Source organism: Pterocles gutturalis, unplaced genomic scaffold (genome assembly GCF_000699245.1).
Source record: "Pterocles gutturalis isolate BGI_N339 unplaced genomic scaffold, ASM69924v1 scaffold13866, whole genome shotgun sequence".
Lineage (NCBI taxonomy): Eukaryota > Metazoa > Chordata > Aves > Pterocliformes > Pteroclidae > Pterocles > Pterocles gutturalis.
In genome coordinates, this window is record NW_010105645.1 from 1,704 (window position 1) to 16,222 (window position 14,519).

The 14,519-nt window shown below is 48.8% G+C and overlaps 1 protein-coding gene across 1 annotated transcript; it reads right to left on the reverse strand.

Annotated features, from left to right (window-relative positions):
• Positions 1-1,636: 1,636 nt before the first annotated feature.
• Positions 1,637-10,124, reverse strand: TPX2 (TPX2, microtubule-associated). The gene is made up of 16 exons (XM_010087482.1): positions 10,022-10,124; positions 9,622-9,747; positions 9,283-9,415; positions 8,615-8,746; positions 7,815-7,931; positions 7,251-7,384; positions 6,772-6,929; positions 6,168-6,339; positions 5,917-6,055; positions 5,258-5,474; positions 4,937-5,035; positions 4,092-4,268; positions 3,802-3,948; positions 3,143-3,254; positions 2,314-2,501; positions 1,637-1,852 (listed from the first exon to the last, which is right to left on the reverse strand). The coding sequence occupies exons 1-16, from the start codon at positions 10,122-10,124 to the stop codon at positions 1,742-1,744; spliced, it is 2,265 nt and encodes a 754-aa protein (XP_010085784.1). The 3' UTR covers positions 1,637-1,741.
• Between the last annotated feature and the right edge of the window lie 4,395 nt (positions 10,125-14,519).

A 14,519-nucleotide genomic window follows, 5' to 3' on the forward strand; every position in this document is an offset into this window, starting at 1 on the left:
TGTCAGCCTCCCCCAGGTCTAAAGGCGTGTGCTGAGACAGCACCCTGTCAAATCCCCACCTCCTGCTCCAGTCCCGACACTTGGTTCTTTCAGCTTCCATTCTGCTGGGACTGGGAGGCACCTGCCCCCATTTCTCTGTTGAAACCCTGGCTGAAGCCCATCCTCACCCATGTTCAGCTCTTCCAGGACACCAGCATTTACCCATTTCCTGCACTCCAGCATCCTCTAATTCAGAGGGCAGGCTGCACGGACAGGTTTGGGGAAGAAGCAATCTCTTTTATTAGACCCAATTATATTGTTGGGGAAAAAACCTGCCAAGCTGCCAGGCACACAAACCCTCCTCGGGTCTGGAGCAGAAGCCCTGTGAGGCCACCACTTCAGATGCTCCATCCTTCAGGGATCAATATCCGCTCCAGCTCAGCAGCATTGCTGTCTTGCTTGCCTTCACATTCTTCCCCAGCATTCAGGCTTTCCTCTGACGCACCCTAAATATTTGCAGCTCCCGCTGCCCACACGCTGCCTGCTCCCGGCTGCAGCAGAACCTTCCCTGACTGCACACGGGAGGTCCTCGGCTGGAGTCTGACGCCTAACGGGTTTGAGCTACCTTCTCTTCTCCAAACGAAAATCTGAATAAAAGGCCACACACTCTAATACTTCTCCAGCAGTATCCAAATTCAGAGCAAACAAAAGCAAATGTTTGCCACAATCCCCAAACAAGAGACATTTGTTCACAAGTCCCTTTTCACCTCAGGACCATGTGTGAACGGAACAGGCAACAGCACCACGGACACGTCAGCAGCAGCATCCCAGAGCATCGTCCGGAGAAGCCGAATCCCCAGCGCCTTCTCGTCCACACGCAGCCCTTTGGGGTTAGCTTTCTTGTTAACGCTGGTCCAAGGAACGGCCTAAAGCACAGTCTTACAAGGTAAGAAATCGTATTATTATTCCTCATAAACTTGAATTAAAATTTGAGCACCTCTTTGCAGCACTAGAGGTTTTGTCCCCCAGCACATTGTAGCACTCGGTCTATATTTAGTTTCGAGCTGCCCTGGCCGGGCATCGATGTGTCCTCAGCCAAGGGAACCGCGCTGGCCGGAGCCGGGGAGGCAGCTCGCAGCGAGTCATTTACACGTTAAGTGGTTCCCCAAATAGAACAACTTCAGCTGTAAACCAGCAGCGGGTTTAATGCTCTCATACACCCAGGGAACTGCTTTCAAGTGTGGGCAAGGTTCATAGCAGCACTCACCTAAACATCAAGAACAGTCAGACCTGCAATAGGCGGGCTTGCAGAAGCCTCACATGACTTAATTCACGCTTAATACGCACTAAGACACTTGGAACCAATACTTAGATGTACAAAGACATGTCCCCACCCGTTCACCGAGTTCCCTTTACCAAAAACCCTCCTGCAGGAAAGGGACCCACCCCACCAGCAAGAGACAGCCATCAGAGTAGGAATTTTTATTTAGTTCAGGTACACAATATTTGTATACAATATCAAAACCTAGTTTAGTCTTTAGAGAACAAGATGTCTAGATGTGAAGCGAGGCCCTATGGCACTGCCTGGATGCTGTGCCTCAGCCACCTGCCTCAGGTGGAGTTAAACTACTCAATATAATAACAACGAACCAAGGAGAGGAGTTGAGACTGAGCAGTCACGTAAAAACAAGTGTTCCCTCTCTGCCTATCAAAGAGAGCGAAGAGGGATGGGATCTCCCTCCTACCACCACATGGATGTGTATCAACACCGGAATCTATCTGAGAAGTTGGGAGACTTCGGCATAGTCAGCGGCTGATCACTGGGCTTCACTTCTACGCTGCGGTATTTGCGTATTGGGTTTGCCTTGTGAACCTGTTAAAAAGAAAAGAAAAAAGAAGAAAATGAAGCAGATGGTTGCAGTGATGAAGCTGAAACTTGCGGGCAAGCTATCAAGTGGGATGAAGGCAGGCGTCTGTCTGCAAGGCCGCTACACTGCCCAGGGCACTGGAGCGAGCCACCAGCACAGGCAAGGCACGCTCCAGCGTTGGGGTTTTACAAAGATCATTCTGCTCCAAAGACTGCAGGGTCCAGCTCCAAAAAAACAAACAAACAAACCAACAACAAAAAAAAAACCAAAAAAAACCCCCAGTCATTTCAGCAGAGCTGCCTTTTTTTTTTATAGACCAGTTATAAAGATAACGAGGAGTCAGTTTGCAACAGGGAAACTTGAGAAGACAATCCCAATGCAGCTCAGGATTGACATTAGCTCATTAAGCACATTCACACATCCCTTTGGGTTTCTTTGCAGCCCTGTTCAGCAATAGCTCACTTACCAGCTCTTGTCTTAGCTTAGCAACTTCTTCCTTTTCGCGCTCCTCTTTCTGCTGTCTGATCTCCTCTTGACGCCTCTCCCTTCTGGCTTCTCTATTTGCCAATCGTTTCTCAAATTCTTGCCGCTCTTTAGCTCTTTTTTCTGTTGCCAGCTCGAAGCCTTCAGGAACTATGGAACCAGAAAGGCTCTCTAAGTTCAGAAATAGAGGAGAGGACATTGGTGCACAGGCAGTCAGGTAAAGCAGAGCAGTTCTAGTGTCAAAGGGAAGCCTCCCTGCGGAGCGCTTCACCCGCAGGGGTGGTTAGTCGGTACCTCCAGGCCTCAGGGACAAGCTCACCCCCAACCGTGAGCGGTGTTAACGCAGGTGCTACCCCGTCCCGGGTGTTCTCACAGAGGGAGCAAGCACACAAGTGTTAGTACAAACACGCTTTTGGCTGGTTCTACACCCTGCGAAGTTTAGTTTCCCCTGGGCTGTAGATGCTTTCATCTCATTAGGGGAGAGGGGAGCAGAGTGACAGCGGCTGCAGGGATGCCAGCTGTCTCTCCGGGGAGCTCCTTCCGTACGTTTACCCTCACCCTAAGCTAGCGCACATCCATCATCAGCCCATCACAGCGTAGCTGTTAAACACAGCTGCCGTGTTAGTGCAGGACAGGGGACAGCGGGGAGGAAACTCCCCCAGTCCCCAGGGACACGAGCTGTTAGTTCATTAAGTGCGTGGCACTATCGGCTGTGCTGATAAAGAAGAGGCAACAGCCAGTCTAAACATTGTTTAATGGCATCAGATCCCAGTTATCGGCCAAGCCTGTGTAGCCAGTACTTGTAACTCCACCTGATAGCAGCTTATTTTCTTTTTTAGGCACGAAAGGCTCCTGGTACACCACTGTGTTGGGACGAGCTTTGAAACATGCCGCCTCTTTCTGCTTTTTCAACTCTTCCTGAAGCTGCAAGAGAAGAGAGCCCATCAAGTGCCCGGTGTAACAAACAGCCTCCTCCCTGCCCAGACTTCAGCGCTCCCAACACAGAAAAGCCAGTTTGACTTCAATCAAATCATTTGCATCAAAAATTATATTAAAGCCAAGAAGTTGTGTCACTTGTTGCCTGCCAGTTACTTTTGCCAAAAATAGCCTGAAGAAAGTTTCCAGTGTCCACTGCAGTCTTCCCATGAGAAAAGCAGTGATGATTTATGTCAACAAATCCCCAGGCACAGAGATGGTCAGCAAAGGGATCCAGCTGCACATAGCTGCTGCTTAGAACATACCCACAGCTGTTCATGAAGTTGGGGTAAATCCATCACTTACCATAAAGGGAAGGAAAAAAAGACCCAATCCACCAATCCTTAACCCACAGCACAAGGCTCATGCCAAGGACAGAATAATTCACTGCTCAAACTCGGATCCTGATTCAGGTCAAGCAGAACACTTTCTGAAGTCGACCTCAACTCCGCTAGCTGCTCTAAGTCTGGTCACAGCTGTTACCCTTTCATCCTACCTGCTGCTTCCAGCTCTGCAGCTTGGCAGCTCCCCGTTCATCTACCTGCAGATTGAAGGGTTCAGCCTTAGTTGGGTTTTTGACCTTTTTTTCTGGCAGCTTAACTTCGTCAAAGTCAGGCAGAAGTTGCGCTTTGAACTTTGGCACCTGAAAGAAACAATTTGAAATATTTCTTGCTCTTTCCTCAAAGGCATGAAGCTTTGGAAGTTTAACAACCAACAGCAAGAGGCAAGTCCTGCCACAGCCTTTATTCTTAAGGAGTGGAATCCAAGGTGGCTTTTAGTTCTTACCTCTTCCTTCTGCAATTCTTCTATTTTTTTCTCTTTTTGTATTTGCCGCTCTCTGTCACGAGCATCGAAAGAAAAGGGGCAAACTTCCACATGCCTCTGCTCCGGCATTTTAGGTTTGAAGGGCACTCCGTAATGTGGCATAGGGTTAGCTTTGATCACAGGGACCACCTCTTTTTCCTAAAGAGATGCCAGTGTTAGGATCTGACATGGCACCAGATTTTTGCAGAAAGCTTACAACTCCTGCCAAACAAAGCCATGAACACTAGGGTTCCTTAAATAAGGGTCACAGCAGCATCAAGCAAACATTCTAGACACTGAAAAAATTAGTAACCCAAAAAGTTCCAATTTATAGGCATCCTGAACCACAGGCAAGTTATTCCTCTTTCCAAACCCCTAGTAGTTCTAGTACTCATCCAAATTAGACTGTAACTCCGTAACATCCTCACAAGATGGAAAGGAGGAAGGACATCAGGCATTCTGAATCCTGCTCCCCACCTCCAGGGATCCAGAGTGCAGGGAGAAGAAAGCTCACGTGCAATGTCTGCCCTGCTCAACAGCAGGATAGGTAAGGGCAACATCCTTCAGAAATCTAAGCACTTGGCTTTCTTCATCATAGCAGCAACAGCTCAAACCCTAGTCAGTGCCCTCATGTTTAAATTATTTCATTTTGTATAAGAATTCCACTTCTGTAAAATGAGTAGCAGCACCTCGATCGGTAGAAGGGAATGGCACAGACAGAGATGACTCCTGGATGAATGGAGCTAACCGACCCAGACTGTCAGAGCCAGCGGGCAGAGGGATGGCAGGCTGGTGAGGGCAGTCACCCTGCTGTTCACAACAGTTACCTTTTCTTCATCTCTGCCAGTTGTTCGGGTTCTGCTTTTCAAGGCGAAGACCGGAGACTTGGGGACTGTAACAGGAAGTGCTTTCTTCTCCGGAACACCCTGTTCAGAAGAGCCAGCAAGGAGTTACCCAAGCCTCAGTGCCAAGAAAAAGCACTCAAGAAACAACCCGACTGAGCACAGTAAGTACTCACTGCAGTTCTTCCCTAATGACAGTCAGTGTTTACTGAAGACTATTAACACAGCAACACAGCTACAGACATTTCGAAGCTAATTGCCACCTCAGTCCTAATTCCCAGGTCTGCATATTACTAGACTTCTTACCACAATGTCCTCGAGGATTTTCGTTGGACACGGCCTGGAATGGAATTCAAAGTGCTCTTCCTCCTGCTGCTTCTTGCTCTCGCGCTCTTGAATCCTTTTTTCTATTTCCAACTCAAAGCCAATGGGTTGCGTGAGTTCCTTCACAGGGGGTTTCTTGGGCAGGAGCGGTCCACCCTCAAAGATTTTGTGATTGAGTTCTCGTGCTTTGAATTTGTACCTACACAGGAAAGACAGAGATAGTCACCAACACATTGCACATGGCAAGATGCAGCTTCTAGCTTCTCCAACCGCACAGAAGAGCAACGGTCAGGTGCAGAAGCAGTTGTGCCACACACATACACACATTACAATGCCAGCTTGACTTAGCAACTCCTCTTTTGCTTACTGAAGCAGCAAGGCATCATGGAAAACCTTACAGATTGCTGTCTTGGTAATCCACAACTTTGTCAGCAGGAGAGTTTTGAAGCGTATGCAGGCTGCCCTGCCATACTGGGTTTGCTTTACATATCACAAGCTGCACTCAGCCCCAGATCAGCATTGGCTACTGTTCACATCCCAACAATCAGAGGCATTCTTGAGAAGCAATGTTTTGGCATTGGAAAGATATTTCCAGTATGGTACAATTCTCTCTTGAAGGACTAGAGTAAATCTTTTCTTACTGTTGAATTTTCTCCATTTCCTCTGCTTCTAACTCTGCTGTAGTTTTGCAGGTGACAGGTCTGAAGCGCTGCTTTGTCAGAAGCACTGGTGTTTTAGGGTTTGTAAGCCGAGCCTTCACCTGCTTTGCTGGAACTGGGCCTATAAGTGCAAGTCACAGAGACCAGCAGTTAATGGTAAGGCCTGCAGCAGTCAAAGCATCGTTCTTGCTCTGCAGTCACCCTCCCGGCTGGACAGGGCCAGGACTGCTCACCTTCATCAGATTTCCTGCTCCTCAGATGGTAACGAGAGGGTGTGCGTTTTTGGAATGCTTCTACTTGCTCAGCAAGCGACACATATTCTGATGTGCTTTCTTCATGTTTTCTTTTGTTTCCCTGGGACAGGTTGAAAGGTTTGGGGACAGTGGGTCCCTTTGGCATTCGCACCTGGAGACAAATAACTATCGTCAGTATGGCCACTGAACACAGGATGATTCGATGACATTTCCTTTCCCAATCAATTCACAGTGTCTGTCCCTTCCCCTTACTGAAAAGAAGGCAACGCTTAACATTAGACTAAGCCTCAGCTGTCTGAACATGCACAGGTTAGTCATACTGGGAAACTGTACGAAGCGGAAGATTAAAGCATGAAGTGCAGTGACTGGAAGACAGGACATCAGAGGGCCCCTTTTTCCCAAAAGTCCTTTAGAGTCTGGTGGCAAGGCAGACACAAAGCGAGCTAAGTTATATTTGCACAACGCCTGCCTCTCCTATGGTAACCCTCTTTGTGGGTGAGCAGCAGCGTGTGTGCTGCAAAAGCAGAAAGAAGGTGACGTCAAGGATGAGTCAGCTGAGTGCTGACAACGCTCTGGTTCTCACCGGGGAGGGAGGATGCTTCCTCAGCACCGCTGCAAAATCCACTTCCTTGTACTCATTGCCAGGCTGGCTTTCCCTGGGTTGTTTAATTCTGTTCTCCGTGCAGAAGTGGAAGTCAATTGGCTTTGTAATTTGACCGACAGTTCTCTTCACAGGTTGTCCTAAAGAAAAAGAGCATGTAAGGTCTGGAAGCTTTTTGGGGTGCAGGGAGGATTTGGTGGGGGGGAAAAGGGGGAATCATTTACTTTCTAATAACATGAACAGCTTTTTGAGGGCTCCTCTATAACCTTTCAAAACATGAGAACAACCAAACAAACCTGTTTCCAGGCAGTTTAGGGACCGATCTACTCTAAAAGCCACCTAATCCTAATACTTATCACAAGATCAGGAGCATTTGTTTTTAAAGGCACTTGTACGGCTCTGCGCAGTGCTCTCCAGCTGAGCCCAGTATAGCTTCAACTCGCAGTTCAGCTAGAGCCCACCTGCTCCAGCAATAGCTGCTTTCAGGGACTCCTCATTCCTCTTCCGCAGCTCCATAACCTCCCGCTGTAACTGCTGCATCTTCTCTAGCTCCTGCTCCTCTGTACTCTTCACCTTGCCAGGAAGATTGGTCCTCCTGCAGAAGCATGTTAAAGACTGAGATGAGTCTTCCTGCTTCACAGCATCTTAGTGCAAAGGAATGCGCTTATCTCTGACTCCGTTGCAGAAACACCATGCATTATAAAAGTATACTCTTTAGAAAAGGTCTGTTTGGATTTTGTTTGCCCAAGAAAGCTGGCAGCTAACTGCTATCCTGCATGCACATTCACTGTATGCACACTTCATTCAGCAGTAAGAACAACTTTTTCCTCAAATTAAAAGCAAAAGCTTTCCTTTGCTCAGGTTCAGCTGGTGAAGTACGTTTCATCCGAACATTTTCCTCTTGATTTGGTGTTTACTAAATGTGATACCATCACATGCTGAGCTGAAGCTGAAAACACTCTCACCAGGGCTGTCTCCTAAATCAACTGTGATTAGCAAAGAGGAGTCACAAGAAAGCTACGTACTTCAACATTGTTGGCGTGGAGGGCATGGTCAGCTTGCTTTTCGCTCTCCCTGGGGAGAGGTCAGGATTCTGCAGGGGTTCTTTCTGTGTGGATACTTCTGTCACCTCCTCTCTGCTCCTAGAGGTAACAAGTTGTTACAGCAAACCACTTCGATAACTGCGCTCTAAATCACCTGCAGGTCTCACCACCACGTGTAACATCCCAACACCTGGTGAGCTCGAAGGTCTGCCAGACCAGCCTTACCTCGCCCCCGGCCCAGGCAGAGATCGTCTAGCTTTCCCTGGTACTCTAAGGCTGTGGAAGGGAAGATGAATTACTGAGTTTTTGGAACTTGGGCTCTTCTTGAGGTAGGTGTGCTGTAGTTCATCTAGGTACAACAGCGTTTCAAAGATCACATTCTGATTTTCCTGCCCTCAAGCTTCTCACCATACGATACCTTGGTGGTTAGGCTAATTTGAGAAGTATTCTAGCTGCGACTCTTTCACAGCTTGTGACTGCCTGATGGCTTCCTGATGGACAAGTTAAGCCAAATTTAAAGCTAGCTGACAGACACCGAGTATGGAATAAGCAGCTTAAGAAACCCAAGCTTATTTCATTCACATCTCCACCTCCAAGTAGAGGGTTTCCTTCAGGTCTTACAGCCATTTCTTCTTGTTTATGAAACCAGCATCAGGAATCAGGTTTCAGTCACCTCCTCCTAACCTTCCTGTGAGAACCCTCGCAGCCAAGTGGAAAGCCTTTCCAAAGAAACAGTCGTATCCCCCTTCCCAGCCCCAAACAGAAGAATTTTGATGGCGTACATTCTCATTTTTTTCAGGGGTGGAACCTCTTCCTTTTTAACCAAGGCATCAGAATTTGTCTCTGCTTTGACTCTAGCTGGCTGCTTGCGTTGCTGTGTTTTCCTTTGCTTTGGAGCCTTTCTTCTACCCGCCCTAGAGTAGAACAGAACATGGACATTAGTTTTCCCACAGGTCTGAGAAGACACACGATCTGTGTAACACTTATTATGCCAGTGCATCGCCTAACTCCAGCAAGCCCCCTGTGCAAACTGTGCATTTAACACAACAATCCAAATGCAGCACGAATTATTTAACAACCCATAAACTTAATATTCATTGGCACACATGAGCATCAGAGCTCCTTGCATTCATATCAAGAATGAGTTCTGCCCAACTCAGGCAGATATAAACAAAGAAACTTTATATGCCACTTCAGTTTCAGATATCCTCACATGCCAGGAGCTCCTACTGCTACTGAGCCTCATTTGACAAGTATGTGAGACACTGCATTACATTTCTACCCCTGGAGATTGTCCCTCCGGCTTAGCAAGCAGCTCAGCTGTCCCCAGTACATGATCTCTGTGCTGGAGAACTTCAGACCCAAGAACAGAACTGCAGATCCCGAGAGCAAGCGACCTGCTTAGTTACACCGTCATCAATCTTCACGCAAGCGAATACAAGTATTTCACCTTTGAGGGGCCTCCGCAGGAGCAGCAGCTCTCCAGCTTGACAGGGATCCAACAATATTCTGAGGAACTGCACTGGCCTGCACATCAACCTGCACTGGTTCTGCTTCAGCATCCTCTGCACCATGGCTTTCACCTGAGGACAGCGACAAACATCAGCTCATATATATACACACATATATATACACACCGACACAGGAATGCTAAAGTGAAACCACACCAGACCTCACTACACAACAATACATGAATACAACCCCACAAAAGCCAGACAGAGGCTTTTCCATTTTGCCAGTGACAAGCAGGTAACATTTATTCTCTCCCCGTGATACCATGCCAGCTTACTCGCTGTTATTCCTTGCGGTGTGACAGAAGACAGAATAATATCAGGCTTGGAAAAAGCAGGGCTGTTCAGGGAGACCTTTGCCAGATTTTCTGCAGGAGGCACGTTCTCCAGATTGGCTTTTTGGTCTGTGAGGAAAGAGAGACTTTCACTGTATGTACTACACTAGAAATTTTTCACAATACCTCAGAATCCCATTACAACGTTAACAAAGTAATCTGTCAGGTTACAGATGACAATCAAAGCTTAAGCACAAAAACAAACCAAGAAAACCCCACGCACGACGAATGAAGCTGTTAACATGCCTAATCCACTGGCACAGAAGCCGGGCCCACAACAAGCATCATGCCAAGCCCCCATCCAAAAAAAATAAAACAAATCCAGGAGCTGGAAACAACTCACCAAACCAGGAGTCTGCATTGTGTACATCGTCATCGCTCAGAGTCGCAAAGTCGATGCAAGGGTTTGGGACGTCAAAGGAATAGCGAGATTCTGGGCGAGACATCTTCACCTTCCCACGGGCCCCCAAGTCCTCCGCTCGCACGGCTACAGTCCTGCGGACAACAAGCATCGGTGACCTGTTATAGCAAACCCCAGCGCAGGTGTCACCTACACCCTTCTCCACCTCTCCTCCTTTGCACGGTTCCTGGAGACAGACACCGCGACAGCCTTTGGGACCCCTTCCTGCCTTTGGACAGGAGCCTCGCAGCAACGTTCATTCTACTGCTGACTGACAAAGCCAAGGAGATTTTACCATGGGTGACATTTGCAGGTTCAAAATCATCAAAAAGATCAAGTTTTGAAGGTTTTCTTTGTACCTGCAGGTGCTAGAACTGGGGTTTTTTTGTTTTTTGGTTTGTTTTTGTTTTTGTGGTTTTTTTTTTTAAAGCTTTTCTGGAGAGGGATCAATTTGCCCTTTGCACAGCAGAGTTCTCACCCTTCCCAGGGCAGATTTGCTGACTCCAGGGCACTGCAAAGCCCAGTCTTTCTCCCTCAAAAGGGCTGCAAACAAGAACTAAGGACACAAACACTCTTCCACAGAATAAATGGATTCCCAAAGCAGGAGGAGAGTTCTGTAGAGTATCGTTACTGGGCAAAAAGTGGGAGGAAGGGCAGCGTAGGGTCCTTGCCACATTCCCCGGCACTGCCCCGATGCTGGCCAGGCTGTAACCAAACCGAGCGCTGTGACCATGTCAGGAGCGGTCCCGGCAGTTAATTAGGGGAGCACTGACAGCAGGAGGAGTCCCTGTGTCAACAGGTGATATTAAACTCAACAGAACAGGAATAAAGCCAGCGACAAACTTATAAACCCTTAAACTGCAACAAAACCTTTTTGCAAAGGTGTTTTCCTGCTCTCATACCACCTCACGCAGCTGCAAGGCAAAGCCCACAAGGGTGTGTTATAAAACACTCCCCAAGGAAATCACCTGAACTTTGCTTTTACGAGTCCAGTCAACTCTAAAGCAGCGGATTCTTAACCCACAAAGTCTCAGACCTAACCTGTCTGTCCAGGCAGACCACACACTGTCCAACTCAGACAGTAGGCTCCAGAAATACGTAAATGTTCCGGGGTAAATCAAAGCAGCCCTGAGGAGACACCACCCCAATCCCCAGCCCTCCATCCTGGAGGTGGCTGCACCCAGAAGCCTGCAGGTCCCCAGCACAGAATTGCAACAGTTAGAGGGAAGAATGTCACGGCAGAAGCGTCAGCTACACGACTGGGAAGATATCAGGGTAAGACCCAAAGAAGGCAAGCGGGAGAATCAGAGCCAAAATCAACTGTAACCGAGCTCAAGACCCGTCTGCAATCGAATGCTTTCCTACCGCCCTTAATCAAGATAGAGTTTCTGTCAACACCATCCCCTTTTTTAAAAATCAAATGCGTCATCTGCATTCTCCCCGCACCCTCCCCAGCCAGCCCAGCAGCCGGAGCTCCAGGCATCGCGTTTCACAGCTACTTGTGCCCGCTGCTCCGCTGCTCCCAGCCCTTCACTGCCCCAAGTCCGTGTTCTCTCGTAGTGTTGGCCCCATCAGCACCCACCTCGCCACCAACCCTTCTCTCTCCCTCCCAGCTGGAAGCAAAGAGAACAGGAGTGCCTCAGTGCCACTGTTTCATACACCAAGTGCCTTGGAAGAGCTGTTGGGGAGGTAAAAGTTATCACGGCTGAACCCCAGAGGGTCCATTTTGGTCAGATGAACTCACAGCATCCACTTTCCAAACCCTGCCGCGTCCCCGAGTCCTGCACAGAGCAGGATTAACTGCGAAGCAGCAGTTCACCACAAGGCATCTCGCTCCTCCACCCACCGGCTCGGGACCGAGCTCCCACCGGGTGGGAAGGTCGCAGTGGCTCGTCGCTCCAGTGTGCCCACTGTGATGGAACCGGGCTCAGCCCAGCACAGCCCGAAGCCCACTGCCCCCTCCCTTCAGGCATTTTAAAACACTTGATCACGATTTTGATGGCAGAAACACCAATATCACAAACTTTTATTTAAAGAGGGGGTGGAAAATTCTTTCCCTTGGCTGCAGCACTCTTCCACCAGAAGCGAGCTGGAAAATACCGTCTCATTAATAGGGACGTTACCTAATGAGCTAGCACCGTGTGCGTCTACCAGGCTGCAGTTACAGGTGCACTGTAATCCTACATAAATCCCCGCCGTAGTTAAAGCGTAACCCTGCTCCCCCCCAACATCCATCACCTTCGGTGTCGACACCAGTGTCCGCAGCGAGCCAGCCGGGGAAGCCTCACCTCTGCGGGATCAGCTTTCACCTGGTTCGCACAGAGCCACTCACAGCACCGCGGCTGCAAGAAAGGAGGATCTGGTCCTCCCGCTGCCAAAACCAGGCCCAATTCCCTGGATAAAAGTGACTGCCTAACTAAAACCTTACTTCTCTTTTTATTTCCACTCCCCTCGCTGGCCCAGACGAGCCTCACACAGCCACAGCCCCGTACGGTTTCCATCCAGAGCAGCATGGATGGATCCACAGAGGGGAACAGACGGCGAACACATCGGGTTCCTTTTGTCTAACCACACTCTGGCATATTCCAGGAGAGTGCCTTGGCCTGGTTGAGATTAGTTAGCCTTGAAAAATGATTAAACTAAATTGGAACAAGCATTCATATCCCAGAATAAGACTGACCCAACAGCAAGTGCAATAGGCATTTCAGAATTACTTCACACCTCGTTCTAATGCCAATTAGCTTTAAAATGCTGACAGGATCCCATCACAGATGCGCTCAGGCTCTTTTTTCTCAAGGTAGTTGTTAATTTCTTGCCAAAAACATTCAGGCAGGACAAGGCTGGAGAGGAGTAACTCCAACAAGACCTACTCAGCGCTGGCCTGGCTGCAGGACGTGAAGCTCAGCACCACACACGCCATCAGGGAGCCCTTCACAATTACGACCTCACCAAAAGAGCCTCTTATTTCGAGAGCAGCAGCCCAGCAGGGATGGTCACCAGGCCATACAAGAACTGCGCCCGCTGCCTGGGATGAAGGACCCTCCCAGCCCTACGAGCCTTTGAGAGAGGAGGTGGAGGTCCAAGATGAGAAATCAGAGGTCAGGAGAGAGAATGGGGGAGGCTGGGTTTGGGGGAACAGCAAGGGGCAGTCAGAAGGAGGGTGCAGAGAAGATCTGCTCTTTCTTGCCGTCTTGCAACGCAATTAGATAAGCCCCCGGTCAACTTGAGCCAACAACTTATCACAATACACCACTGGGGCTTCATACACTACAGATGTCACCTACTCTACCCCTGCCAGGATTGGAAGGGGGAAAAACAGTAACAGACACAATAGGATATTCCGAGTTACATCAGCAGATAAACCTGAAGCCAGTTGATCCACACGCCTCAAAACCCAAGATGGACAATCAGGAATGAACAAGAGAAGCTTCCCTAAGGCTGAAGAAGCTGTACGGGGACATGCTGCAGGAAAAGTGCCTTCTGCTGGGCATTCAACACCAACCACCCTTTATACACAGGACACCACACCAACCACGCAACCTGCTTAATGCAGCCCGGCATCTTCTTTATTCTCCTACAAGCCACAGCCTTCCAGCCCTTTTCCAGGGCCAATAATCCAAAGTTCCCGGATGGTTTTCAGGAGTTAATATGTAAATTGGACCATCACAAAGGGCTGGAAACCACGCCTCTAGGGATGCAGCCCCATCAGCACAACCTCTAGGAAGCTGTCCCACCACATGAACTCCTTCAGCATGATGCCAGCAATCAGTAACTGGAGCAATCCTTGCTTTTCCCTGAGTGGGGTTAAGTGAATACTTTTTAAAAATTCTGGATCTACAGCTTCTTCTCTGGTGCTTCTCACTCACTGCTTTTCCACAGCACAGAGCCAACACTGAACTCATCATCCGGGGTACAGAGCAGAGGGAACGCGGCTGCTCCATCACATAATGGTCAAACTGGGAGACAAAGCCCCTTACGCAGGCGAGATACGAGCACGCAGAGAGCTCCGCAGAGCCGCCCGACCTGCTCTCCTCAGCCTGCAGCCAGAGGAGGAGCGAGGCAGCAGCGGCTAACGGCGGCCGGGCGTGCCTCCCTCCCTACAGCCCAAAATAAACAGCCCTGACATCTCACGCCCCGTAAACCAGATCCCTCAAGTTTTACAAGACACGAAGATGGGACATTCTAAGAATAGCTGTTCAAGGAAAAGTAAATTATTTTTAGCTAGTATAACCTCAACTTATTGTTAGAGAAGTTGAAACTCCTCTAGTTTATAACAGCACTGACGGGAAGAGCCAACTGCGGGCGCCTCCTGCTCGAGCCAGGGCTCGCCTGGGTTTCTTCCCTCCGCTTCCCAGGAAGCAGGATTTGGTTTGAGAAGAAACAACACAGTTTTTCTTCACTCCAAAATGAAAACTTACACCGTAGGTTTTGCACGCTGGGT